The sequence below is a fragment of the Hyla sarda genome, chromosome 6 (genome assembly GCF_029499605.1).
Source record: "Hyla sarda isolate aHylSar1 chromosome 6, aHylSar1.hap1, whole genome shotgun sequence".
Taxonomy (NCBI): domain Eukaryota; kingdom Metazoa; phylum Chordata; class Amphibia; order Anura; family Hylidae; genus Hyla; species Hyla sarda.
The window spans coordinates 83,394,022-83,421,393 of record NC_079194.1 but is presented as its reverse complement, the minus strand read 5'-3'; the positions used below and the strand labels follow the sequence as shown (position 1 = coordinate 83,421,393).

The window sequence follows — 27,372 nt, the reverse complement described above, 5'->3', positions numbered from 1 at the left end:
CAGTGTCGCCTGCACTAAATCTGTCCCACAGGCTTGTAGTGCGGGTGATGCTGATTAAGGATGCGTTCCCACAGGGCGTATACGCAGCGTATTTGACACTGCGCAAAATTTACAGCAGCAGGGGGAAATACGCTGCGTATTCCTTGCTCACCATTCACACAGGGCTTTCCGGCGGCAGCCCAATGTGTATAGTGAGTTTTGGAGGCGGAGCCGCGCGTCACAGTCACGCTGGCACACGGCCCCGCCTCCAAAACTCACTAAACATAGGGCTGCCGCCGGAAAGCCCTGTGTGTATAGTGAGCAAGGAATACGCAGCGTATTTCCCGCTGCTGCCATAAATGAATAAAAATACATAATAAATAAATACGCTGCGTATACGCTCTGTGGGAACGCACCCTAAAACGGTACTCGCATTGTGTAGATTCGCTCAGCTGTTCCGCCGCAAATCGCGTTTTTCTATTTATGCTAATGAGGGCCTTGGGGCATGGGTGGAGCTCCAATTCGAGTTGGGGCACACTGACGTCATCTTTGCCGGGCACCGCTCTGCCCAGCTCATCAATATTCATAACCCCCCACCCCCGCGCGCAGTAAGCATGTGCCGTGCACTAACACGGGCGATTAAGCAGGGAGGGGGGATATGAATATTGATGAGCTGGGCGGAGCCGCCGCCCGGAGAAGATGACGTCAGCGTGCCCCAAGCTCGGATCGGAGCTCCACCCATGCTCCAAGGCCCTCATTAGCATAAAGAGAAAAACGAGTTTTGCGGCGGAACGGCTGGGCGAATCTGGACAATGTGAGAACCATTTTAATCAGCATCGCCCGCACTACAAGCCTGTGTGAGGTTTAGAGCAGGTGATACTACGGACAGATTTCCTTTAAACTCTCTTCATCGATATGGATGAAATCAAAGGTGTAAAATTCACCTTGGAGCAATGTGTCCCAACCAGGGTGCCTATGGCTGTTGCAAAACTACAACTCCCATAATGCCTGGGCAGCCTTTGGCTGTCTGGGCATGCTGGGAGTTGTAGTTTTGCAATAGCTGGAGGCACCTTGGTTGGGAAAGACTGTCTTGGAGAGACTGTCTTGGAGATTTTAACTATCCAGATATAGATTGGGGTCCGGGGTTGGCTAAAACTACAAAGGGGCGACAATTCCTAAATTTATTGCAGGATAATTTTATGGGCCAGTTTGTGGAGGACCCAACAAGAAGTGATGCCTTGTTGGATCTGATCATTTCCAACAACGCAGAGCTGGTTGGTAATGTAACTGTGCGGGAAAACCTTGGTAATAGCGACCACAATATAGTTACTTTTGACTTAAAATGTAGAAAACAAAGACAGGCGGGGAAGGCAAAAACATATAACTTTAAAAAGGCAAATTTCCCTGGGCTGAGGGCTGCACTACAGGACATAGACTGGGGGGAGGTGTTCTCAAATACTGATACAGAAGGTAAATGGGACATCTTTAAATTAACTCTAAATAACTATACAGCTAAATATATACCAAAGGGGAACAAATATAAACGATTGAAACTAAATCCTACATGGCTGACACATGATGTTAAAAGAGCAATAAACAGCAAAAAAATAGCCTTCAAAAAATACAAATCTGATGGGTCAGCGATAACATTTAAACAGTACAAGGAGCTTAATAAAATCTGTAAAAATGTAATAAAAACAGCAAAAATTCAAAATGAGAGACAGGTGGCCAAAGAAAGCAAAACTAATCCTAAATATTTTTTTAGATATATAAATGCAAAAAAACCAAGGACAGAGCATGTAGGACCCCTTAATAATGATAATGGGGAGGTTGTCACAGGCGATCAAGAGAAGGCGGAGCTACTGAATGGGTTCTTTAGTTCTGTATACACTATGGTAGAAGGAGCTGACATTGGCCAGGTCAGTGCTGGTAACACATCATGTAATGTACTGAACTGGCTTAATGTAGAGATGGTACAAGGTAAGTTAAGTGATATAAATGTAAGCAAATCCCCAGGACCGGATGGACTACACCCAAGAGTTCTTAGAGAGGTAAGTTCAGTAATATCTGTACCCCTGTTCATGATATTTAGAGATTCTCTGGTGTCTGGTATTGTGCCAAGGGACTGGCGCAAGGCGAATGTGGTGCCAATCTTCAAAAAGGGCTCTAGGTCTTCCCCAGGAAACTATAGACCGGTAAGTTTAACGTGCATTGTGGGTAAATTGTTTGAAGGACTTATAAGGGATTACATACAGGAATACATAGGGGATAATAGTATTATAAGTGATAGCCAGCATGGGTTTACTAAGGATAGAAGTTGTCAAACCAATCTAATTTGCTTTTATGAAGAGGTGAGTAGAAGCCTTGACAGAGGAATGGCTGTGGATATAGTGTTTCTGGATTTTGCTAAAGCGTTTGATACTGTCCCTCATAGACGTCTGACAGGTAAGTTAAGGTCTTTGGGTTTGGAAATTTTAGTTTGTAACTGGATTGAACACTGGCTCATGGATCGTACCCAGAGAGTGGTGGTCAATGATTCGTACTCTGATTGGTCCCCGGTTATTAGTGGTGTACCCCAAGGTTCAGTACTGGGACCGCTGTTGTTTAATTTATTTATCAATGATATAGAGGATGGTATTAACAGCTCTGTTTCTATCTTTGCAGATGACACCAAGCTTTGTAGCACGGTACAGTCTATAGAGGATGTGCATAAGTTACAAGATGACTTGGATAGACTAAGTGTCTGGGCATCCACTTGGCAAATGAGGTTCAATGTGGATAAATGTAAAGTTATGCATCTGGGTACTAATAACCTGCATGCATCGTATGTCTTAGGGGGGATTAAACTGGCAGAGTCACTGGTAGAGAAGGATCTGGGTGTACTTGTAGATCACAGACTACAGAATAGCATGCAATGTCAGGCTGCTGCTTCCAAAGCCGGCAGGATATTGTCATGTATCAAAAGAGGCATGGACTCAAGGGACAGGGACATAATACTCCCCCTTTATAAAGCATTGGTACGGCCTCACCTGGAATATGCTGTTCAGTTTTGGTCACCTGTCCATAAAAGGGACACTGCGGAGTTGGAAAGGGTGCAGAGACGCGCGACTAAACTAATATGGGGCATGGAACATCTTAGCTATGAGGAGCGATTAAAGGAGTTACAATTGTTTAGTCTTGAGAAGAGACGTTTAAGGGGGGATATGATAAACGTATATAAGTATATTAATGGCCCATACAAAAAATATGGAGAAAAACTGTTCCAGGTTAAACCCCCCCAAAGGACGAGGGGGCACTCCCTCCGTCTGGAGAAAAAAAAGTTTAGTCTCAAGGGGCGACACGCCTTCTTTACCGTGAGGACTGTGAATTTATGGAACGGTCTACCTCAGGAACTGGTCACAGCAGGAACAATTAACAGCTTTAAAACAGGATTAGATACATTCCTGGAACAAAATAAGATTAATGCTTATGAAGAAATATAAAATCTCATCCCTTCCCCAATATCGCGCCACACCCCTACCCCTTAATTCCCTGGTTGAACTTGATGGACATATGTCTTTTTTCGACCGTACTAACTATGTAACTATGTTAAAATCTGCACCATATTTTCACACCTGATTTCACCCAATGTGACTAGGCGAGACTCACATGGTTTATTGCTTTAGAACTTTGTTCTTCGGGTTGTTCTTATTTTTTCTCTCTGTTTGTAGGTAATCACATCTTACCAGATGAAGATTTAGCTGCTTTCCATTGGAGCTTACTTGGGCCAGATCATCCATTGGCTTCATTAAAAGTAAGTGAATAACGTGTGTATTGTGTAGCCGCTTCTTTTGGGTCCCCTAACTCTATTTTTAATTTTTTATTTGAGGGAGTTACTTAAAGGGGTACTCCGCTGCTCAGCGTTTGGAACAAACTGTTCTGAACACTGGAGGCAGCTCGTGATGTCATAGCCTCGCCTCCCTCATGACATCATGCCCCACCCCCTCAATGCAAGTCTATGGGAGGGGGCGGGACAGCCGTCACCTCTGTCCATTTTAGGAACTGTCCAGACCAGCATATGTTTGCTATGGGGATTTTCTCCTACTCTGGCAGGGGTGTGGAAATTTTATATATGGCTGGGAATTGTAGTTTTGTAACATCTGGAGGGCCACAGTTTGAAGACCACTTGGTTAATGTGTGTCTTTCAAAGTTTTATTAAAACTTTTTTTTTTTTTAACACTTTATTACACTTATATGAGGAATCATTAGATTCCTCAGAGAGATTAATAGATTCTATTGAACTCTATTAATCTGTGAGCTCTGTGATCCATTGATAGAGCCTAGTCCAGCCAGGATCTATCAATGACAGAGCGGGACAGCAGAAAGCAGAGGTAAGTCCTCCGGCTACCTCTATAGTGGATCTCCCCCCTGTGATAGCGCTGCGGGGGGGGGGGGGGGGATCCACCCCACTAGCCCACCAGGGAGCATTCACATGTCCCTTTAGACGCCGCTGTCAGCTTTGACCGTGGCGATCTAAAGGGTTAATAGCCAGCCGCATTCTGGCTATTAGCGGCGGCCCCGGCTACTGAGAACAGCCGGGGGCTGCAGAGTATGGAGCGGGCAGTAGTCCGGAGCCCGCTCCATACATACTGCAGAGCGCCACATGCTTCTCCCCGTGCAGACGCGCCTCCTCCCCTCAGCTCTCCGAAGCTACAGCTGGGGGGAGTGAAGGCAGAGGACGCAGGTCTGCACGGGGAGCAAGAAGCCACGCCCCCTCATCTCCCCCCGCACGTCTGCAGAGCAGGGGAGAGAAGACAAATACACAGCTTCTCATCTCCCCTGCTCTGCTTCGGAGGACACAGGTTTTTACAGCCCGGGGCTGCAGAGTATGGAGCAGGCAGGAGTCGGCAGCCTGCTCCATACAGACTGCAGAGGTCCGGGCGACTTGTCAGGTCCGGTCCTGCTTGCCCGAAGCCGGTGTGAGGTGGTTTTTTGCGCCCCCGTAGATCCATGCTTCCGCTCCTCCCCCAGCTCTTCGAACATTTCCGAAGCTAGAACTGGGGGAGGGCAGAGCAAGGGGAGGGAGGAGGTTCACGCCCCCTCCCTGAGCTCGGCTGCTGGACGCAGATCTCTACGGCACGCCCCCTCCCCGAGGACATAGATCTCCACGGCAGGTCCCTCTCTCATCTCCCCGAGCTGAGGACGTAGAGCAGTGCTCCCAATGAGCTCTATGTGTAAAGGGGGACATACTGTACGGGCTAAATGTCCCCCTTTACACATAGAGCTCAGTATGTCTCCCTTTATCTTGTGCAGTCTTTAGCCCGTACAGTATGTCCTCCTTTGTCCCCCTTTAGCCTGTAGCCCGTGCAGTATGTCCCCCTTTGAGGGGACCTGCCGTGGAGATCTGCTGGGGGAGATGAGGGAGGGGACCTGCCGTGGAGATTTACGTCCTCAGCTCGGGGAGATGAGGGAGGGACCTGCCGTGGAGATCTATGTCCTCGGGGAGGGGGCGTGCCGTGGAGATCTGCGTCCAGCAGCCGAGCTCAGGGAGGGGGCGTGAACTTTCTCCTTCCCCTTGCTCTGCCCTCCCCCAGTTCTAGCTTCGGAAATGTTCGGAGAGCTGGGGGAGGAGCGGACGCATGGATCTACGGGGGCGCAAAAAACCACCTCACACCGGTCTAAGGGCTGGACAAATTCACCTGCCCGGCGCCCAAAACTGCTAGTCCCGGGCGATAGGAATTCCACATCCCTGTCTGGACAGTTCCTCACACGGACAGAGGTTTCAGCAGCAAGAGCACTGTGGACAGACAGAAAAGAAATCCAAAAAGAAAACAATTTCCTCTGTAGTATATAGCAGCTAATAAGTACTGGAAGGATTAAGATTTTTTTGATAGAAGTAATTTAACTTTCTGGCACCAGTTAATTTTATTTTTTAAAGTTTTTCACCGGAGTACCACCTTATGCAGCCAAAAGAAGCATTGCAACACAGGCAATTCATAGTAAAAAGCATGCACGCAGTTTTTCTGTGTGGTTGCATGTGCTAGTTATGTGTGAACTACATAGCCAAATGTATTAAAGAGATACTCTGGGGAAATAAAACTGGTTTCCCATCCACAGGCTTCAGGGACAGCCTGCTCAGCAAATCACCGGCTGTGCTGGGGGAGGCTGTCACTGATGGAGAGCTTGAGGACGGGTGAGTAGCCGCCCCTGTAAGGAGGTCATGGGGGGGGCCCAGCGATCAGACCTCCCCACGATCAGAATATTATTTGCTATCCACAGGATAGGGGATACATTTTTATTTATTCCAGAGTACCCCTTTAAATTCCTTTTCTGATAGCATTAAAGAACCTGGTTGCCTTTGCCCATCAGCTATAGCTAGGTGTCTTCCAAAAGGAAAATACAGTTTACAGGTCATAAATGATCATAGAGTCTTACAGGATAACTGAACCTTTATTGGCCTCTCATACACGCGGGTCCCAGGAGACCTACTGGGGGCTGTGTATGTCCACATTGATGACCTGGCAGATGCTATTTGTCCTGTGTTCCTGCCTGGAGGAGAAGACAATTGGAGCTGCATGTCACCGATTATCTTTGCTGCAATCGCTTGTTAGCCGGTTGATAATGACAAATGTAATTCTTCTTTACAGACACTTAAAATGTTTGTACAGGACGCAATTGAATTGGAATACAAAAGGCAGCGGGTCAATAAACAGTGATTGCTCCTATTCATTCTTCAGGACAACTTGTCTTTTGTAACAATGCAGCTCAAAAATGTGGGGGTAGGGGGTAATGGATGCTTTGGGGTGCCTGGGAATTGTCAATGTGTGTACATTTACCAGCATCACATCTGTTTTTTTTTTTTAAGTTGAATACAATTATAGTCTTACATGTATATAAATTAAAAACATTTGGTCTTGAACCACATGCAGACCACCAAAAATGTTCCTAAATTTCCATACAAGTGCCGGAGAACAGAGCCAGATGCTGATTTACTACTTTCCATGTCTTCCTAATCACTGTATACACTGCGCTAAACATAGGGCAGCCGACTGCCATAAAACTTCTTGTTTCTGTCTTGGCAGTCATGTGATGGGAAAAAAAAATGTTAAAGGGCTCATCCACAACATTAAAGGGGTACTCCCACTGGCCAGCCTTCCTGCTGCATTCGGAACATTTAGTTCCTAATGCTGTACGCGCGCTGTGGCGCGCGTACAGCGTTAGGAACTAAATGTTTTGAACGCAGCCAGAAGGCTGGCCAGTGGGAGTACCCCTTTAAACTGGAATAAAATTGGGGGGAAAAAATATACAAATAATACTCCCCGAATTCCAGCCTTCAAGTGTACCTGTAAAGTGACTGAAAATCTAAAACAAAAATACACAGAATGATTCTCAGTAAAAAAAAAAAAAATTGTTGCGCAAACTGTGGTTTAACTGATTTACCTTTCTGTGTTCAGGTCCGTGCCCACCAGCTTGTGTTACCCCCGTGTGATGTTGTTATCAAAGCGGTTGCCGACTATGTGCGTAATATTAAGGATACAAATGATCTGGACTCCATTTCTGCCGATGTTTTCCAGCATTCACAGGTAACTTGGTAACTCAAACTACTGTATAGACTAGGGATCGACCGATATTGATTTTTTAGAGCCGATACCGATAACCTGTGAACTTTCAGGCCAATAGACGATAATTTATACCGATATTCCATGCATTTTTATTTTTGGGGAAAGAAAAATTCTACATATGTCTGCTGTTAAATGAACATGTTTATGGTTAATGTTTAGCTTTTTTTGTAAATCTTTTTTTTTTCCATTGGTAAATAAACATAAATGTCCCCCTGTCCTATGCCCCCCCCCCCTGTCATGTGCCTCTCATATATAGTACCCCCTGTCCTGCCCCATTGAGGGGCATTATATGTGAGGGGCACAGGACAGGGGGGCATTATATGGGCACATGACAGGGGGGGGGGGGGTGGCTGTCATGTGCCCCCACATATAATACCCCCCTGTCATGTGCCCCTCATATATAATACCCCCTGTCCTGTGTTCCTCACCCGTCCATACTGTGCCCGAGCAGTGGTCACCTTTCTCATGCTTCTCCGTTCTTGCAGTGTGAGTGAGAGCTGCGGGGACGTGATCTCCGAGCGTCGGCGCAATGATGTGATGTCATGGCGCCGGCCTGCCGTGGATGGCATCCCTGCGGCTTTCACTCCCACTGCAAGAATGGAGCAGCGTGAGGGAGTGGTGGAGCGGGACAGCTGACACCATGCTGTCAGAGAGGGGCAATTGCCAAATATATTTATAAAATATTGCAAAATAGGCTCCTTCTTAGCCATTCGGACCTGCAAAGGGTTAACCTCAATGCTTTAATTTTCAAAATCTAAACTAGATTGCTCCGCACGGCAAAACAAGGTGTGCGCAGGAATCGCTGGACACATTATCGGCAGGTTAGATGCCGATACAGATAACGTTCAAAATCGTGAATATCGGCTGATCTCTAGTGTAGACCGAAGGCTGTGCTCACATATATCTAACAATTTGGCATAGTTGTGATCCTGCATGCACGTGCCAGTGCCAAAAATGCTGCATTTAGTATTATTTGGCTTGGCTCAACAACACCAGAGGGCAACTATGTCAGATGGTAGATGGGTCTGATGCTATATCTCATTTCAGCATATGGAGCACTGGATGGAATATTGGAAGCAATTGATCGAACTTGTTGCATTTGTTGTTTCCATAAGCAGGTTGTCCAATAAATACTAAATTTTCTTTTTCTTTCGATTAATCATGAGGGGGCATATTTATGACATAAAAAAAGTATTTAGTTTTATGCCCTACCTTTCTATTCAATGAGGTGCACATATGTCTTAATTCAGACTTGAAGTACTAAGTGATTCCATGTTCCATGTTTAGAAATTATAACCTATATATATCCATGTCTGGTTTTCCTTGGAATTTCCAAGAGGTTTTTATTTGTGACATAAGACATGTGACCATGTATCTGGTTATTTTAATTGCATGTTGTATTCTGGAATTTAGTCTACGATTAAGCACCTGACGTTGCGAAACGCGCCAGACGTTCCTGCTCTGTATTGTGACTCCTTGCCAAAGCAGAAATAAAGCAAAGATTCTTATGCATATCCAGTGCCGGACATTCTACCTTTTTGAATAAATACTAGTACCTTTTAAACCTGTGCACAGGACAAAATTGTCCCATTGTTTCTGTGGAGAAGCGCCTCATCCTATACATTTTCAATGAGAATCTGCACTGTGATATATGCTGCACAAATTTTGCTGTGGATTTGGAATTGACATTGCAAAAAATTGTCCTGTCACTTATTGAAACGCTTTCAGGAACAGATACGCCGTCAGGTTGCCTGGATGTGGATTAACCCTATTTGATGGGGCTCACCCATATCCAAACATGCAGCAAAGAAAGTGAAAATGTGCAGCAGAAATCCAAGGGTAGCCCTGGATAACATCTGGTGATTCCATTGTATGGAACACCAATACAGCCTCAAAGGATAGAGCCCTTTATTCCAGCTTGTATTGAGATTTAGATTTATTACTCCCTCCATTAGTCCATGATATGAAAACCATGTCTCTGTGGGGTAAGACTTGGGAATCGTCATACAGAGTTATTCCAGAATGATATTCCCGAACTACTCCTAACACCCCTCCTGCCCTTAAGAAAATTTTCTGAGCTTTAAAAAGCTCTGTATCATACCTTTCCCCTTGCTCACATTGTGTGAGCTCCCAGCAGAAGAAAGTGGGCGTTCCCCAGCAGGTGCAATGTCACTGTAAGAGCTGAGTCTCACCATGCCCCCATGTACTTCCTGAGTCTGGTCTCCTGCCAGGCCAGGAGGAGACCAAACTAACTGTTTTGACTTGCTGCAGGGAACAGAACAGAGCCACCTATTGGCCGTTTTTTTTAATTTAAAATTAAAAACACATAGAGGTTGAGCATTTTAACAGCAAGTAAATAGTGTAACGGTTTGTAGGTGTGGACAGGTTACACAACAGAGGTTTTGTTTTTTTCTCTCGGATTCATGGTTAATTCTGCTTTTCAGTCAAGAACAGATGACAAAGTCTCCCGCTTCAAGAGAGCAGTCGCCTACTACAGAGCCACCAACAAGCCCTTGCCATATCCAGCAGCTCTTTACCCTGGTAAGTGTGAGACATGGATGATCTAAAGTATTGTCCCATTTGGCAGCAGAAGCTCCAGACTATTTGATGTACTTGCTATATAGGTATTTGCGTATATATTTTCTACGCGGTAAATGTGATGTTACATGGTGCCTGTATAAATGATTGGACAGTCATGTCATAGCCACCCTGAGTCCTCCAGAGTGAGATCTGCACTTTGTAATGGTTCTCCGGCACAGGTCTTTTCCATGGTGCCGGGGATTAATCTGTCACTTTGCGGCATAGCCAATTACTGACCATGATGGGGCCGGCTATTTGCTTAGCCGAGAGTGACGTATTGATCCCAGGGAATCGGGAAGAAGAGCACAGTAGGACAATAGAGGCACCAATGGAGTGGCAGGGAATAAGCAGATGTTATACATATGCTCAGAATAGGAACGCTGCTGAACCCCCAGCCCCAATACTTTAACATAGTTTATCTTGATGGGTAGCAAAGCCTCTCAGGTGGATGCACCATTGGTTTACAACTAGATATTTTTTTCACTTGCCTGGGGGCTTAGGATCAGCCTATTAGGGCTAGGTCATTGTTTCCTAACCAGTGTGCCTCCAGCTGTTGCAAAACTACAACCCCCAGCATGCCCGGACAGCCTTCGGCTGTCCGGGCATGCTGGGGGTTGTAGTTTTGCAACAGCTGGAGACACACTGGTTGGGGAAACAATGGTCTAGCTGAAGACAACTTCTGATGTAGAGTTTCTTGACAGGCTTTTAGGAGATGCCGAAAAGTTGCATCATGGGTGGTGTAATTGAGTTAGTTGTGACTTTAGCCTTTGACATCTGTTGTAGTTTGGATCAAGCAGGGAGATATAATAGGAGAGGACTTGGAACAAGTGTCTTGTCTTCTAAATCTAAGATATTATAATATAATACTCTATAAATTTATCATATAAAATATCTTGTAAAAGTGTGTGAGTCTTATAAAATATAATGTATTTATTCACCTCAGTTTACAGTAAAAATGAATCCCATTACTAGAGATGAGCGAACTTACAGTAAATTCGATTTGTCACGAACTTCTCAGCTCGGCGGTTGCTGACTTTTCCTGCATAAATTAGTTCAGCTTTCCGGTGCTCCGGTGGGCTGGAAAAGGTGGATACAGTCCTAGGAAAGAGTCTCCTAGGACTGTATCCTCCTTTTCCAACCCACGGGAGCACCGGAAAGCTGAACTAATTTATGCAGGATAAATCAACCGCCGAGCCGAGAAGTTTGTGACGAATTGAATTTACTGTAAGTTCGCTCATCTCTACCCATTACTATGGCAGCATTTTTTCTTAAACTACACATGGCAGCATTTATCGTATTAAATGTTGTGAGAGAAAGGTTTGCATGTATGAGTATATATCTGTTCTAGTAGTTAGATTACTATTGATTTATGGGTGTTTTTTTCTTGTTTAAACAGGAAGACCAAATAGAGGCCCTGGAATGATGCAGGTATGTCAAAAGTGTCAAATTGTCTTCTCAAAGTGTGTTTTAGAAACCTGTCATCCGAAGGCTCATTTAGGTGATATTCCTTCCAACTCCTCTTCCGGCATACTCATGCACGCTTGGCTTTGCTGAGTGTACATGTGTTTTACCAGAGAGAAGTGATTAAGCGACTGCTACACTCGCTTATCTACCTTAGGAACCCTAGATTGGGCTTATTAAAACCTAACATTGCCCAATCCTCCTTTCCTCCTGTTATCTGTTGTTGGAGGAAGCCGGGACCACCACATACAAATTAGATGTTCAAACCCCTCCTTCCCCCAAAATCGGCATCGGTCTGCCGACATTTGTCTAATGTATATTGCCACCTGAAGTGTGTATGCATCATATCATGTTCTCAGGTATTTTCTGATTATACCGAATAATTGTAACTGGTCAGCACTGGTGTAAGAAAAAAAATGGGCCAACCAACCCCACTATAATGATACCTATTGCCAAATTAATGGTATTACACACCCAATTTTGTAGTAGCTTGTTCCTTTGGAAGGATCAATGGGGGAGATTTATCAAAATCTGTCCAGAGGAAAAGTTGCTGTGTTGCCCATAGCAACCAATCAGATCGCTTCTTTCATTTTTAAAGAGGTCTGTGAAAAATGAAAGAAGCAATCTGATTGGTTGCTATGGGCAACACAGCAACTTTTCCTTTTCACAGATTTTGATAAATCTTCCCCCTATGTCCGGATTTAGCAAAAGTAGTAATCTATGGCATATAGCGATAAAATCAAACGCCACACTCAACTTTCTTGCTTATCTTAGTTGCTTTAGTGATCATTTTGCATGTATTCACAATTTCTTAGGCAAACGTTGCCAAAAGTGGAGTATACAAAATATAACAAAAATAAATCGCCCAAGGTGCACCTTCTGCGGACACGCTAGACACTCTTCGGGCTGCAGGAGATTTTCAGCCCATATCCGGAGACCACGCCTCCGTTTTTTTAAGTAAGAAATAAAATACTTGAAAAAGGAGGCGTGGTCTCCGAAACGTCGTAAGTGTCGACGGAAGCTCCACTCTGTTCCCCTTCGTGAGAGGAAGGTTGTCGGCTAAAGAGAGCCCGGATATGGGCTTAAAATCTCCTGCAGCCCGAAGAGTGTCTAGCGTGTCCGCAGAACGTGCACCTTGGGCGATTTATTTTTGTTATATTTTGTATACTCTACTTTTGGCAATGTTTGCCTAAGAAATTGTGAATTCATGCAAAATTATCACTAAAGCAACTAAGATAAGCAAGAAAGTTGAGTGTGGCGTTTGATTTTATTGCTATATGGACTTTTAGTGAGCTAGGAGCCCTCACCGCTAAAAACGCACTGCATCCACCCAGGTGTGAACAGGTGATGCTTTTCATATTTTAGTAATCTATAGCGGTCCACAATGAATCAATACATGAATTTCTTTACACCAAACGTGTAGATATAAAGTCATTCATTCAAGTGTACAGTTTAGCAGTGGATAACTGGCGACTCTAGAAAACACCCACACCTTGCTTTTTCCCATATATTGACTTTTGATATATTTACAGGGACATCCCATGCCCATCCCATGTGGGGCTCCCAATAAAGGTCCATATTTGTACAACTTCTCTGAATCCGCCGCAGCCGTCAGTCCAACAAACAAGAGTGTGTCTGAACAGAACAGTTACAGTAACATTCCTCATGAAGGCAAACACACCCCCCTGTACGAGCGATCTTCTCCTATCAACCCAGCGCAGAGTGGGAGCCCAAACCATGTAGACTCTGCGTACTTCCCACCATCATCTGCTTCATCCTCATCCGATAATGATGATGGCAACGGAGGAGCCACCAAGTGAGTTTTAGCCATCATCCTTCTTTCAGCTGACAACCATTTACCTGAGTACACCAATGGTTTATTCGTGTCTGTGCCTGAAAGAAGAAATTAATGTTTTTATGTTGTATTCTTAAAGCTCATCTTTGCATACATGGTTAAATGGGTACTCCAGTGAAAAACAATTTTTTTTCATATCAACTGGCTCCAGAAAGTGAAACAGATTTGTAAATGACTTCTATTAAAAAAATCGTAATCCTTCCAGTACTTATTGCTGAAGTTGAGTTGTTCTTTCCAGTCTGACCACAGTGCTCTCTGCTGACACCTCCTGTCTGTCTCAGAAATTGTCCAGAGTAGGAGCAAATCCCCATAGCAAACCTATCCTGCTCTGGACAGTTCCTGAGACAGACAGATGTGTCAGCAGAGAGCACTGTGGTCCGACTGGAAAGAACTCAACTTCAGCAGCTGATAAGTACTGGAAGGATTAAGATTTTTTTATAGAAGTAATTTACAAATCTCTAGGAAACAAAAGAGGAAGAAATATGTGCAGCTCACAATTATATCACCAACCGAGGACAAATGGGTAATGCACCTATACCTATGGTGCCAATAATAAATATTAGAAAAAGAGACAAAAATACCCAGACCTCAAGGAAGGTGAACTATATAAATCAATTGAAGGAAACAAGGATCGTGCTTCAATTATAATAGGATATACAGATTTTATTAAAAATTGATATAAAATATTCCACCTCACAAGGGGCCCCTTGTGAGAGGAGTAGACAATGACCTAAAATAGACTATCACTGGTAACTAATTAATATCACAGAATGCAACTATTAAACTGGAACAGTTATAGACAAATTGCACTGAAATAGTGAAAGCAAAATATGCTGATATGGACTGAAAGAGTTAAAGACCCTTGAATTGCCGGAAAGTCTCTTGGAAAACAGTCCTTTTCACTGGAGAGATGATAATATAATATTGTGACAAGTTCCTCTTAATGGATGGCAATGAAACAATGTTTGGTGTGTTACACTGAGGAAGTATTAAAGTTGACAGTTGCTAGTATCACTGTATCACTGTGTCAGGACAGATAACAGGCAGCTTGGTGGTACATTACCGGTCCTGAGAGCGGAAGACTCCCGTGAGGCTGGATGGATCTAGCACTTGGATGGTCACTGCAGGTGGGCTACCTCCGAGTCCCGGCGCTGGCAGTGACTACTGAAGAAAGGGTCCATTCATATACCCTGAAACGCGTCTAGTCAGTTTGCGGACTATCACTGACTGCACTTGGCACTTAAATTCTATCTGGACATACCTCTGTGGCCTTGCTGGTCCGGTCCGGAGACGACCCTGTTGATCTTGCTGCTCCGGTCCATAATTTACATCTAGTTTTGAGTGGATCCTCAGCGAGCTGTGGAATCAAAGCACATTCTGCAAGTGCTGGCACTGACATCACACGCCACCCTCACGAGGCAGAGGCATCTACTACCGGTCTGCTGCAGACCTGGTCTCCACGGCAGGACTTTTCCACCAGCGAGTGCCACCTCTGAAAGTGTCCACCCCCGACGCCTGCCAGCGTCGGGACTCGGAGGTAGCCCACCTGCGGTGACCATCCAAGTGCTAGATCCATCCAGCCTCACGGGAGTCTTCCGCTCTCAGGACCGGTAATGTACCACCAAGCTGCCTGTTATCTGTCCTGACACAGTGATACAGTGAAACCAGCAACTGTGAACATTAATACTTCCTCAGTCTAACACCCCAAACATTGTTTCATTGCCATCCATTAAGAGGAACTTGTTACAATATTACATTATCATCTCTCCAGTGAAAAGGACTGTTTTCCAAGAGACTTTCCAGCAATTCAAGGGTCTTTAACTCTTTCAGTCCATATCAGCATATTTTGCCTTCACTATTTCAGTGCAATTTGTCTATAACTGTTCCAGTTTAATAGTTGCATTCTGTGATATTAATTAGTTACCAGTGATTGTCTATTTTAGGTCATTGTCTACTCCTCTCACAAGGGGCCCCTTGTGAGGTGGAATATTTTATATTTTATATCAATTTTTAATAAAATCTGTATATCCTATTATAATTGAAGCACGATCCTTGTTTCCTTCAATTGATTCATATAGTTTACCTTCCTTGAGGTCTGGGTATTTTTGTCTTTTTCTAATTTACAAATCTGTTTACCGTAACTTTTGAAAAAGTTCTGTTGAAATATATATATATATATATATATATATATATATATATATATATATATGTGTGTATATATATAATTTTTTTTTTTTTACTGCAATACCCCTTTAATTTATCAAGCATTGTCCCTAAAGGGGCTGTCTTACCGTGACATTCTCTGTCCACATGAGTATCATAGATTGGTCCCCTCCTCTATGAAACAAAGCAGAGTGTCACTTTAAAGCTCTTGCGGAATCCTGTGGTTCTCACTGATCTTTGTATAAACAGCTGCAGGGGCGTTGGGTCAAGTAACTGTAGGACACTGTTTCCCAACGAGTGTGCCTCCAGCTGTTGCAAAACTACAACTCCCAGCATGCCCGGACAGCCATTGGCTGGAGCCACACTGGTTGGGAAACACTGCTGTAGGATTTGGGATTAGAAAGATTAGTGCATTGGAGGAAATGTGTGAAAACCAATACCGATGAGTGGAGAGTCTGTTGTCTGTGACCAGTCAGATTCCACATCTAATTTTAAGCAAAAAATCAATCTGGATACAATGGGCAACTGCTCTGCTTTTTTCTTTTCAGTAGTTTTAACCTTTTTCAGTCATTGTTTTTTTTAGCTTATTTTATATTTATATTCAAATTATAAAAAAAAAAAAAAAAAATGAGTGAAGCATTTTGGAATAATTCTGTTTAAAAGATGGGTTGTGCCTTTTCATCCAAGCATAGGTTCTGTTGATATTTTTTTCATAATTTGTTCTTGTTTTCCCTTTCAGCCACATCAGCGGGACCAAACCTGACTGGGACAAAAAGAGTAAATCACCTGGCAAAACAAAGAAGGATACCCCAGACCAAGCCAAGGTAAGGCGCAGACCACACACTGCAGTTTTGCCTCCTTCAGATCTGCCAGCGATCTCTGCTGGAAATCTACAGCATAATCCACATGTGTCACATATAGATTCCCCAATACATTGAAGAGGTGAAATGCGTGGTGATAGTTAACATGACATTGACAGGTTGTTCTGGTTCCAAAAAAATCTGCTCTGCTGGTCAGGGTCAGTGTGGATGAGATTTGTAACATTTCATACACTTGTATAGTACTGTAGTCTGCTGCAGAATTTACCACTACAGGTAAAATCTACCGTGATTTCTAAACATGTGTAATATACTGTTCAAGGGTATATTCACAGTACAGAATTGCAATGTGGAATCCGCAAGTAATGTCTGCTGGGAATTCTGCACGGATTCCACTTTGGAGAACAATTGTAATGACTTCAATAGGCTTTCTGCTGCCGTGTGCACATAGTGGAGCTTCCGATGCAGATCTGAAACATGTTCAATATAGAGAAGTTCCACTAGAGAAGTCCCATTTGTCAATAGGATTGTTTGTCAATATCCACTGCAATTTTTGTTGAATCCAGATCATCTCTGCTCTATTTACCATGGAGCCAGAAGATTGCGGATCCACAGAGGAATTCAGCGAGGAAGATTCCCTCTCCAGATTTCCTCAGTGTGAACATACCCTAATTTCTCCATGTTCCCTGGTCCACCTTATATTGCAGAGAAAGGAGAACACTTTGGAAAGCACTTTGGGAAACAGTTCCCAATTTTTTGTCTTCTATAAAATAAGACAAAATCATAAAGTCCTTGAAGAAAGTGTCTTCTTGAGGGATAACAGTCCTACTGAAAAAGACCAAAATGCATATTGACTCTTTGAGAAGTTATACTTTGCCCTATGTTTTAGAGCAAGTGTGTCTCTTATTCCTTTGTTTTTTTTTCTCTCATTTGTGTAGACTGAAAATCCCTCTCCAGCCCCATCAGGATCTAAGGCCACAGACAAGAAAGGCAACCAAGGGGGTCTGCAGATACCCTGTCTTCTCTCCATGCCCACCAGGAACCACATGGATATCACAACTCCTCCACTGCCTCCTGTAGCACCTGAAGTATTGAGAGTAGCAGAACATCGTCACAAGAAAGGGTTAATGTACCCTTACATCTTTCACATCCTGACAAAGGTATGCAATGGCTTTACTGCACCCTGCAGTTGCCAGGTGCTGATCAGAAGACCACCTTCTGGGGTGTGATATTGGATGTGTGACATCATTTCCCTTATGGAGTGTAAAATTATTCCAGATCATTCCTTGCTTCGAGCCAAGTGTCAATCTTTTTTTGTTTAAAGCGTACCTGTCAGATCCAACAAAAATATATTTTTTTTTTACTATATCACTCAGTACCTAATCCGGACCATGTAAATCTAATTTCTATGTGTCTAGCACTTTTATTTATTTTATTATTACACTTTTAATTTAGCTCACTAGTCTGAATTCCTCTCAAAGGGAGGGGGCGTGGCCTCATTGTGCAGGTCTCCGCCCCCTCCCTCAGTATGCTGTCTGCTCACATCTCCCCTAGCATTAGCAAAACTACAACTCCCAGCTTGTCCTCACTGACAGTAGCGGGACACAAGCTGAAAGTGGGAGGGTTTTTCCTCCAGCTGTGAGCCCTGCACTCACAGCTGTCAATCAAGGAAGTGTGTCCATGACATAGGTGATGATGCATGGACACAGCAGGACTAGTATCTGTCCAAGCAGGCCGGGGGGGCAGTTATTTGACTGACTTTTTCAGTATGAAATACTGAAAATTTTCTAATGGAAGCAATTGCAAAACCTATTGGTTATACATGCTTTACAACATATCAAAAGTTTTTGTATCTGACAGAGTGTTAGTTTGCACCTATACATATCTGTTTTACTCTGTGCCATGTATTAACAAAAAGTGCTGCAATCGGAAAACAGCATCTTCAGAAGGAAGAATCATTACATAGATGCTATATTTTTTTTTTTTTTTTTTTAGGATGTTTTAGTCAAGTTTAATCTAAGCTGATGATAATAAATATTAATGTTAATACATGTATCAAATATTTTTTTTAATAAAGGGAGAAATAAAAATTCCAGTTACAATTGAAGATGAAGCAAACAAGGACCTCCCCCCTGCCGCAATTCTTTACCGACCAGTGCGCCAGTACGTCTACGGAGTCCTCTTCAGTCTGGCAGAGAACAGGAAGAAAACTGAGCGTCTGGCATTTAGAAAGAACAGAATGCCTCCAGAATGTAAGTGCTTGAGGGTTATTACAAACGAAGATAGAGCAAAACTGATCAGATTATTAAAGTGGTAGAACCATTAACCCTGTCCTGACATTTAACATATATATGTATGACATGGTCTTTGAGCTGAGCCTGCTCTCAACATGATGGGTGCCAATGGGTAACTCTGATCCTGACCATTTAACCTCCTAGATATGGTAGTAAATAGTGACCATGGGAGCTAGGCTCTCACAAGCCACTTTTTTTTTTTTTCTTTTTAACTAAACATAATTTAAATCAACATTTTTTTTGCAATTTTTTATTTATTTATATTACCTATAATACAAAATAACATTATTTGTATCACCATGTATAGAAAAGTCTAAACTGTTAAAATATAACATTGTGTCCTGCACCATAACACTGAAAACAAAGAAAAAAATGCAAAACTGCTACCTTTTGGTCACCTCGCCTCTTAAAAACACATGGAATTAAAAGTGATCAACAAGTACCATCCACCCTAATAAAAAAACATAGCTCAGTGTGCTGGGTAAAAGAAGAAACCGCCTTCACATAGCTTTGTAAGCACGAACCGCGTGTGACATAAAATGAAGGGGTACAATTTGCCCTGCAAAAAAACAAATAAACTCTCATACAACTTTGTTAACTAAAAAAAAAAAATGGCTCTTAGAAGATGAGGAGGAAAAAACTAAAATTGCTGCAACTAAAAAGGGTTAATAAAGTACTGGTAATGGACTTTTCACTTGTACATAGAGATGAACGAAGGTACAGTAATTCGATTCGGCACGAACCTCGTGGGTCGGGGTTTGCTGACCTTATCCTGCATAAATTAATTCAGCTTTTAGGTGCTCCGGTGGGCTGGAAAAGATGGATACAGTCCTAGCATAGAGTCTCTTTGGACTGTATCCACCTTTTCCAGCCTACCGGAGCACCTGAAAGCTGAATTAATTTATGCAGGTTAAAGACCACAAATGCCGAGCCGAGAAGTTCGTGCCGAATCGAATTACTGTAACTTCGCTCATCTCTACTTGTAACATTAGACAAATGTTGAGCTTCACCAGCACTTCACTAAGGCTAAGTTTCCACTTGTTTTTTTTAATTTTATTTTTCTGGCAGTTTTTGGATATCTGCCACAACATTTTTTGATCCCAGAAGTGGATCCATAAGGGAGGAGAAGTGTAAGTCCTTCCTTTTGAATACACTTCTGGCTTTGGCTCAAAAACTGTTGTGACAGTATTCCAAAAACTGACAGGAAAAAAAAAACAAGTGGAAACTTGGCCTTAGTGAAGTGCTGGTGAAACTCAACATTTGTCTAATGTTATAAGTAGAGATGAGCGAAGTTACAGTAATTCGATTCGGCATGAACTTCTCGGCTCGGCAGTTGCGGACTTTATCCTGCATAAATTAATTCAGCTTTCAGATGCTCCGCTGGGCTGGAAAAGGTGGAAACTTAGCCTCAGATATTTACTTTATATTTAGCTCAGATATTTACGCACGCGGCGATACCAAATATGTATATAAAATATTTTTTTAACACTTTTTGGGGGTGAAATAGGGAAAATTGGACAATTTACGTTTTTATTGGGAGAGGGGTGTTTTCACATTTTTTTTTACTTTTTTAAAAAACTTTTTTTACTTTTATTTTTACACTTAAATAGCCCCCATAGGGGACTATTTATAGCAATCATTCGATTGCTAATCCTATTCAGTGCTATGTATAGGACATAGCACTGATCAGGGTTATTGGTCATCTTCTGCTCTGGTCTGTGGGAAGGCAGATCAGAGCAGAAGACGCCGGGAAGGCAGCGGAGCAAGGGAAGGGGACCTCTGTCTGCCATGCTGGATGATCGGATCGCCGCGCCAGCGCTGCGGACGATCCGATTATCCATTTTAATGACCGCGATGTTGCAGATGCCGTGATCTGTATTGTTCACAGCATCTGAGGGGTTAATGGCGGACATCCGCGGGTGTCCGCCATTACGGGCGGGTCCCTGGCTGCGATCAGCAGCCAGGACCTGCCGCGCATGATCCGGGCATCGCTCCGATGCTCACAGTTATGCTTAGGATGTAAATGTACGTCCTGGTGCATTAAGTACCACCTCGCCAGGACGTACATTTACGTCCTGCGTCGTTAAGGGTAGGCTCACACGTGCCATATTTTGCTGCGTATTTGTTGCCTCATATTTTTCAACCCATTGGTGTCAATGGGTATCAAAATCAGCTGCAGAAAATAAGCAGCAAAATACGGCACTCGTTTCACACACATTTCCTGCACATATTTAAATGGGAACTGTTAGATTTAAATTATTTTTATATGTTGTACATCTTGGCAAAACATTAACCTTTCTAATTTACTTCATAAGAAAAGGTATCATCTCTTTGTCCAAGCTGAAGCACAGTCGTGGACAAAGTTCAGTAAGAGAGGGTGGACTAGCACTCCTCTGTGCTCTCTCCTGTCTAATAGCACTCCCCTGTGCTCTCTCCTGTCTGATAGCACTCCCCTGTGCTCTCTCCTGTCTGATAGCACTCCTCTGTGCTCTCTCCTGTCTGATAGCACTCATCTGTGTTCTCTCCTGGCTGATAGCACTCCTCTGGGTTCTCTCCTGTCTGATAGCACTCCTCTGTGTTCTCTCCTGGCTGATAGCACTCCTCTGTGCTCTCTCCTGTCTAATAGCACTCCCCTGTGCTCTCTCCTGTCTGATAGCACTCCTCTGTGTTCTCTCCTGTCTGATAGCACTCCTCTGGGTTCTCTCCTGTCTGATAGCACTCCTCTGTGTTCTCTCCTGGCTGATAGCACTCCTCTGTGCTCTCTCCTGTCTAATAGCACTCCCCTGTGCTCTCTCCTGTCTGATAGCACTCCTCTGTGTTCTCTCCTGTCTGATAGCACTCCTCTGGGTTCTCTCCTGTCTGATAGCACTCCTCTGTGTTCTCTCCTGGCTGATAGCACTCCTCTGTGCTCTCTCCTGGTGCTAGCACACCCTCACGTATTGGACTTTGTCCATGCCTGTGCATCAGCTTGGACAAATCCATGGTTTTATAAGCCGCAATTTCTATAAAAAGGAAATAAAATTTTCTTGTGAATTATATGAGAAAGGTTAATGTTTTGCCAAGATGTACAACATATAAACATTTTTTGTATCTGACAGTGTGACCATTTAAAGCCGCAGATCTGAAGCTGTCTTTAGTTTACATTAAACTCTGCAGCATAAAATCTGCATCTTCAACAAATCTTCAGAATCAAATATGCGCATGATATTGTTTGTGTGAATACATTCTAAAAGTTTTTTTTTTTTTTTCCTTGCTCCAATTACAGCACCACTAGTATCATATGGGCTGTGGATGTAGCATGGGCAAGAGTTGCCCTGTTTCTTGACAAATTCAGTCATACGACCCCTTAATCTTGTCAACCTTCTTAGCAGGAGCAAAAGAATGTCAAATGTACTTGGCTAATGAAATATTAACTATATAGTGCAATAATTTAATCTGTTTGCAAGAAAAAATAAATACATTATTGTATATGGCTAAGTTCACATCACTACTGAGCTCCATCCTCTTCAGGGTTCGTTCGGCGCCAAACACAACTGGCGCGTCCTGACGGATCCCTTTTGACTTGAATGGGGTCTGTCCGGTATCTGTTATTTACCGTATATACTAGAGTATAAGCCGAGTTTTTCAGCACGATTTTTCGTGCTGAAAACACCCCCCTCGGCTCGGCTTATACTGGACTGAACTATCCGCCCTCAGTGGTCTTCAACCTGCGGACCTCCAGAAGTTTCAAAACTACAACTCCCAGCATGCCCGGACAGCCATCGGCTGTCCGGGCATGCTGGGAGTTGTAGTTTTGAAACCTCTGGAGGTCCGCAGGTTGAAGACCACTGCGGCCTTCGTCATCATCCAGCTCCCCCCCTTTAGTTTTTTACTCGCCTCCCCTCGGCGGGAAGTCATGGTGAGCTGGTCCGGGCCATCTGTGCTGCAGGGACCGCCCGGTGGGGAGGGATAGTCGTTCCGGGCTGTCCATCTTCACCAGGGGGGCTCTTCTCCGCGCTTCGGGCCCGGCCCCGGAATAGTGACGTTGCCTTGATGACGACGCACAGGGACGTTCATGCGCAACGTCCCTGTTGAATCATCTGGAGATCCGCAGGTTGAAGACCACTGTTCAGACATTGACAAGCGGTGATGATGGGGGGGGGGATGATGAACGGGGGGGGATGATGAACGGGGGGGGGGTGACAGGCGGTGATGATGAAGGGGGGGATGATGACCGGGTAATGATGAAGGGGGGATGATGACAGGGGGGATGATGACATGCGGTGATGATGAGGGTGTTAATGATGGGGGTCTGGATGATGACAGGGGGGGGATGATGTATTTCCCACCCTAGGCTTATAGTCGAGTCAATAACTTTTCCTGGGTTTTTGGGGTGAAATTAGGGGCCTCGGCTTATATTCGGGTCGGCTTATTCTCGAGTATATACGGTAAGTGAAGTTAAGTGGAGAAAAATACCGAACATGCAGTATTTTTTTTTTTTTCTCCACTCCTGTCTTTTTGCGCAGGAGCTCAGCGGTAATGTGAACGAGCCCTAATTTGTTCATTGCATTAAAAAAATATATATTTTTCTGCTCTAAAAGTGGGTTCCTACAGTGCAGATTTGTTAAAGAGAATAGTATAAAGGAAATGTACTTTTGAATTATTTTTAGATCCACAGCAGCAATGTTCACCAAGCCTTAGGCCAAATAGTATGCTATGTTGGGTCCCTGTGGCTTCATGCTGTAGAGTTAAATGTACTTGGCGTGCCAAATAATCCTGAGCTATTCTCTCCTAAAGGCAGAAATATGGCATGTCTCCATGTAAATTCAGGTGTGATAATGAAAAGCAAGGCTCCATACACATTTCTTGGTGCCTTAATGGGGTATTCCGGGTTTATACATCCTATCCCCTATCCAAAGGGGACCCCCGCAATCTCTGTGCAGCCCCCAGCATTCTGTACCAGGCGCTGCCTCCGAGACGGTCATGCCACGCCCCCTCCATTCATGTCTATGGGAGGGGCCTTGGGGCAGTCCTGCCCCTTCCCATAGACATGAATGGAGGGCGCGTGGTGTGATGTCACATCCCCGTCTCAGAGGCAGTGCCTGGTACAGAATTCTGGGGGCTGCACAGAGATCGCGGGGGTCCCCAGAAGCTGGTCCCTTGCGATCATACATCTTATCCCCTATTACTATGGAATACCCCTTTTAATACAAGTGTTTGGACACCACCTTGTGTATTAATTTGTTCTACTTGTTTACTATTGAGTTTGTTGCATTATATATTTCAGATTACCCAGTCATTATTAAGGAGTGGGCCGCCTACAAGGGAAAATCCCCACAGACCCCAGAACTCGTGGAAGCCCTTGCTTTCAGGGAATGGACTTGCCCTAATCTGAAGAAACTTTGGTTGGGGAAAGCAGTGGAAGACAAGAACCGGAGGATGAGAGCTTTTCTGGCATGTATGAGATCTGACACACCAGCCATGCTTAATCCCGCCAATGTGCCCACTCACCTCATGGTGCTGTGCTGTGTTTTACGGTAAGCAGCTTATACTTGTTACTACTTCTGGCATGCTGCAGAACAATTCCTAGACCTTAATTTTCTAACTGTCCCCCAAATAGTGTGTGTACCTCTTCATTATATTGTATACCAGTGCGATGTACTATACAATAGCACCAATGGAGTTCAATTTACATAAATGTAGTAATAAACTTATGCACAGTGGTTTCCATGGTCGAAAATAATGTACAGCGGTGATCTACAACATGTGGTACTTTGAGTGGTAGTTTCACTACAGGATGAATACTGCTGAGTACATTAATTTTCTGCGGCATTTACAGTATTCTTCCACCTTCATACTGTCCTATGGTTACTTAGTGACGGCCTCCCTGTATACCACACAGCTACTATTGTGATTCTCTCAATGCAGTATAGTTTCCATGCTGTGCTAAAAGCTTTGTCTAAAAGATTTTTTTCTTTTTTAGAATTTGTTAAGTCCTGTGTAATGTGTATGTGTGGGCTTTGAGGTCACCAATAATGTAGGGGTTACTATTTTTAATATTAAAATACAAATTTACCCTTTACTTTATGCAGGTATATGGTGCAGTGGCCTGGCATCAGAATACTTCGCCGCCAGGAACTTGATGCCTTCCTCACCCAAGCACTGTCCCCAAAACTCTATGAGCCTGATCAGCTTCAAGAACTCAAGGTAAGTGCTGCTTTCTGAACAGTGGAAAAGCGATTTCCTCTGGCATGCTGGGAGTTGTAGTTTTAAAACAGCTGGAGACACACTGTTTGGAAAACACTGCTCTACATGCTGTCTATTTTCAGCATGGTCTCTTCAGGTTTTTTTTCACATAATTATAATTTTATGGGGTTTTTTTTACACCAAATCAGCATTTTTGGCCACGTGCTGACTTCATGATGGTGTACTGCCATGGGAAAACAAAGTTTTTAGTGGAACCTCTGAACTTTTGCCAGATCACCTTCATGATTAATTATTTTTTTGTTGCAGATTGATAACCTGGACCCCAGAGGGATTCAGCTGTCTGCACTGTTCATGAGCGGAGTGGACATGGCTCTCCTGGCCAATGACGCCTGTGGACAGCCCATTCCTTGGGAGCACTGCTGTCCATGGATGTATTTCGATGGGAAATTGTTTCAAAGCAAACTCATAAAAGCCACCAGGGAGAAGGCCTCACTTATTGACCTCTGTGATGGTCAGGTATGTGACCAGAGCTCTAGGTAAGTGCGTAAGCTGTCTATACTTCCCTATGTGTAGTAGGTGAACGAGCCATCACATGGAAGTTAGTACACCACAAACATTATTACAAAGAGACTAAGGAGTCTTAGGAAACATTTACACACTGCTGATCAAAGTACATTAATATATTTTGGTGCAGGAACAATACACTAAATATAAATGCCAGATATGAACATTTAAAAGGGAACTCCGATATTTAAAAGACAAGTATCATGTAAAAAATAAGTATCCTTCCCCCGACCTTTCCCGTTTAGAGCCCCAGCTCTCCCTTACAGTGGCGCATCACTACCCCTGCCTGAAGTGGGGGGCCTCCACGCCCCCTATCTATATAGTTATATGGGGGGGGGTGACGTGCCACTGTAAAGGAGAGCCGGGGCTCTAAACGTGAGATTGTGGGGGGCCCCTAGCGCTCGGACCCCCTGCGATCTAAAACCTATTCCCTATTTTTTGGATAGGGGACAAGTTTTTTTTTTTTTTTTTTTTTTTACAAGATACTTTAACAACTTCTTCCCTATCCATAGGATAAGGGATAAGTGTCTAATCGCGGGGGGTCTAACCGCTGGGACCCCTAACAATCTTCTGCCTGGCACCTCTTCTCCCCATTTAGTGTAAAGGGTTGACATTCTCATTAGTTAGGCTCACGCCACGTCAGTGAAGTACGTTGTACTGGACCAAATATAGTCTACTAGTGACCGGTCAATTTCTTGAATCTATAGTTTAGTCTACCATGCTATGAAAATATATGTTCAGGAAATAGATTGAACATACGTAGTCACTAGTAGACTACATTCATTCCAACTTGCATTGAGATTCACAGCTACAAAACATGTGAACCTGCCTCTCTGCCTGTTTTTTTTGCCAGCCAATACTGATATGACATCATCCTAAGTAATGTTTTTTTTTCTGCAGGCAGAACAAGCTGCCAAGGTGGATAAGATGAGACAAAGCATCCTGGAAGGTTTGCACTTTGCCAGGCAGAACCACCCACTGCCCTTCCCACCACCACCTGCCATGCCTTTCTACCCTGCTGCTATGTATCCACGACCTTTTGGACCAATGCCTCCACCTCCGGGCAGAGGAAGAGGATTCTCTGGTAAGTGTGTGAGGAAGCCAGTGTGTTGACTTGGGCCTCCAACCTTATTGGCATTTTTATGATGAACAGCCTTAAACCTAATCTAAGTGGGGATACTACACTTAGAGCAGAAGAGGAGACTTTTCTTGATCCTTTGTTCCTTCATAGAGTCTTGTGTCAGATTTTTGGTTGCTTGGTTTGCACTTGGCTCGTGCAATCCAGGCTCTCTTCAGAAATGTAAAGGGGTATACTCCTAGTTAAAAGGTATCCCCTAACCAGGGTGCATCCAGCTGTTGCAAAACTACAACTCTCCCAGCCTTTGGCTGTTTGGACATGCTGGGAGTTGTAGTTTTGCAACAGTTGGAGGCACACTAGTTGGGAAACACTGGGATAGGGGATAAGAGTCTGATTGCGGGATTCCCACCATTCTCAAAAACAGAGAACAAATGTTACTCCAAATGCACGGCCAATGCTGCATTCATTCTCTATAGAGCTTCTGAACATTGCTAAACTCAGAACCAGGCACAGTCAGTGTTAAGATCATCCAAGCGTCCCCCTCTTGTCCCTAAGGTAAGGTTCTTGAGTGTTTTTATTATTTTGCTTCAGTTTAGCATTTTTGTTGGCATTGCTTTTAGCCATGCAAACATTAAGCTGTATGTTAGGCTTTTGGCTGACCTTTGATAGTGTCAGTGTTTAAAGAAGCACTCCAAGAATTTTATTAATTTTTTTGCACATGTAGGGGAGGATTAATTAAAACCTGTGCAGAGGAAGAGTGGTACAGTTGCCCATAGCAACCAATCAGATCGCT

The 27,372-nt window shown here is 43.7% G+C and overlaps 1 protein-coding gene across 1 annotated transcript in view; it reads left to right on the top strand.

Annotated features, from left to right (window-relative positions):
* FAM120A (family with sequence similarity 120A) overlaps positions 1 to 27,372 on the top strand; it is a 72,997-nt gene that overhangs the window by 37,032 nt on the left and 8,593 nt on the right. The window contains exons 3-14 of the mRNA XM_056524319.1: positions 3,690 to 3,772; positions 7,413 to 7,541; positions 10,025 to 10,121; positions 11,557 to 11,588; positions 13,154 to 13,437; positions 16,379 to 16,463; positions 17,396 to 17,617; positions 18,535 to 18,709; positions 24,018 to 24,267; positions 24,823 to 24,937; positions 25,244 to 25,453; positions 26,402 to 26,585. Coding sequence (XP_056380294.1) covers positions 3,690 to 3,772; positions 7,413 to 7,541; positions 10,025 to 10,121; positions 11,557 to 11,588; positions 13,154 to 13,437; positions 16,379 to 16,463; positions 17,396 to 17,617; positions 18,535 to 18,709; positions 24,018 to 24,267; positions 24,823 to 24,937; positions 25,244 to 25,453; positions 26,402 to 26,585 — 1,866 coding nt within the window. The remainder of the gene's footprint in view (positions 1 to 3,689; positions 3,773 to 7,412; positions 7,542 to 10,024; positions 10,122 to 11,556; positions 11,589 to 13,153; positions 13,438 to 16,378; positions 16,464 to 17,395; positions 17,618 to 18,534; positions 18,710 to 24,017; positions 24,268 to 24,822; positions 24,938 to 25,243; positions 25,454 to 26,401; positions 26,586 to 27,372) is intronic.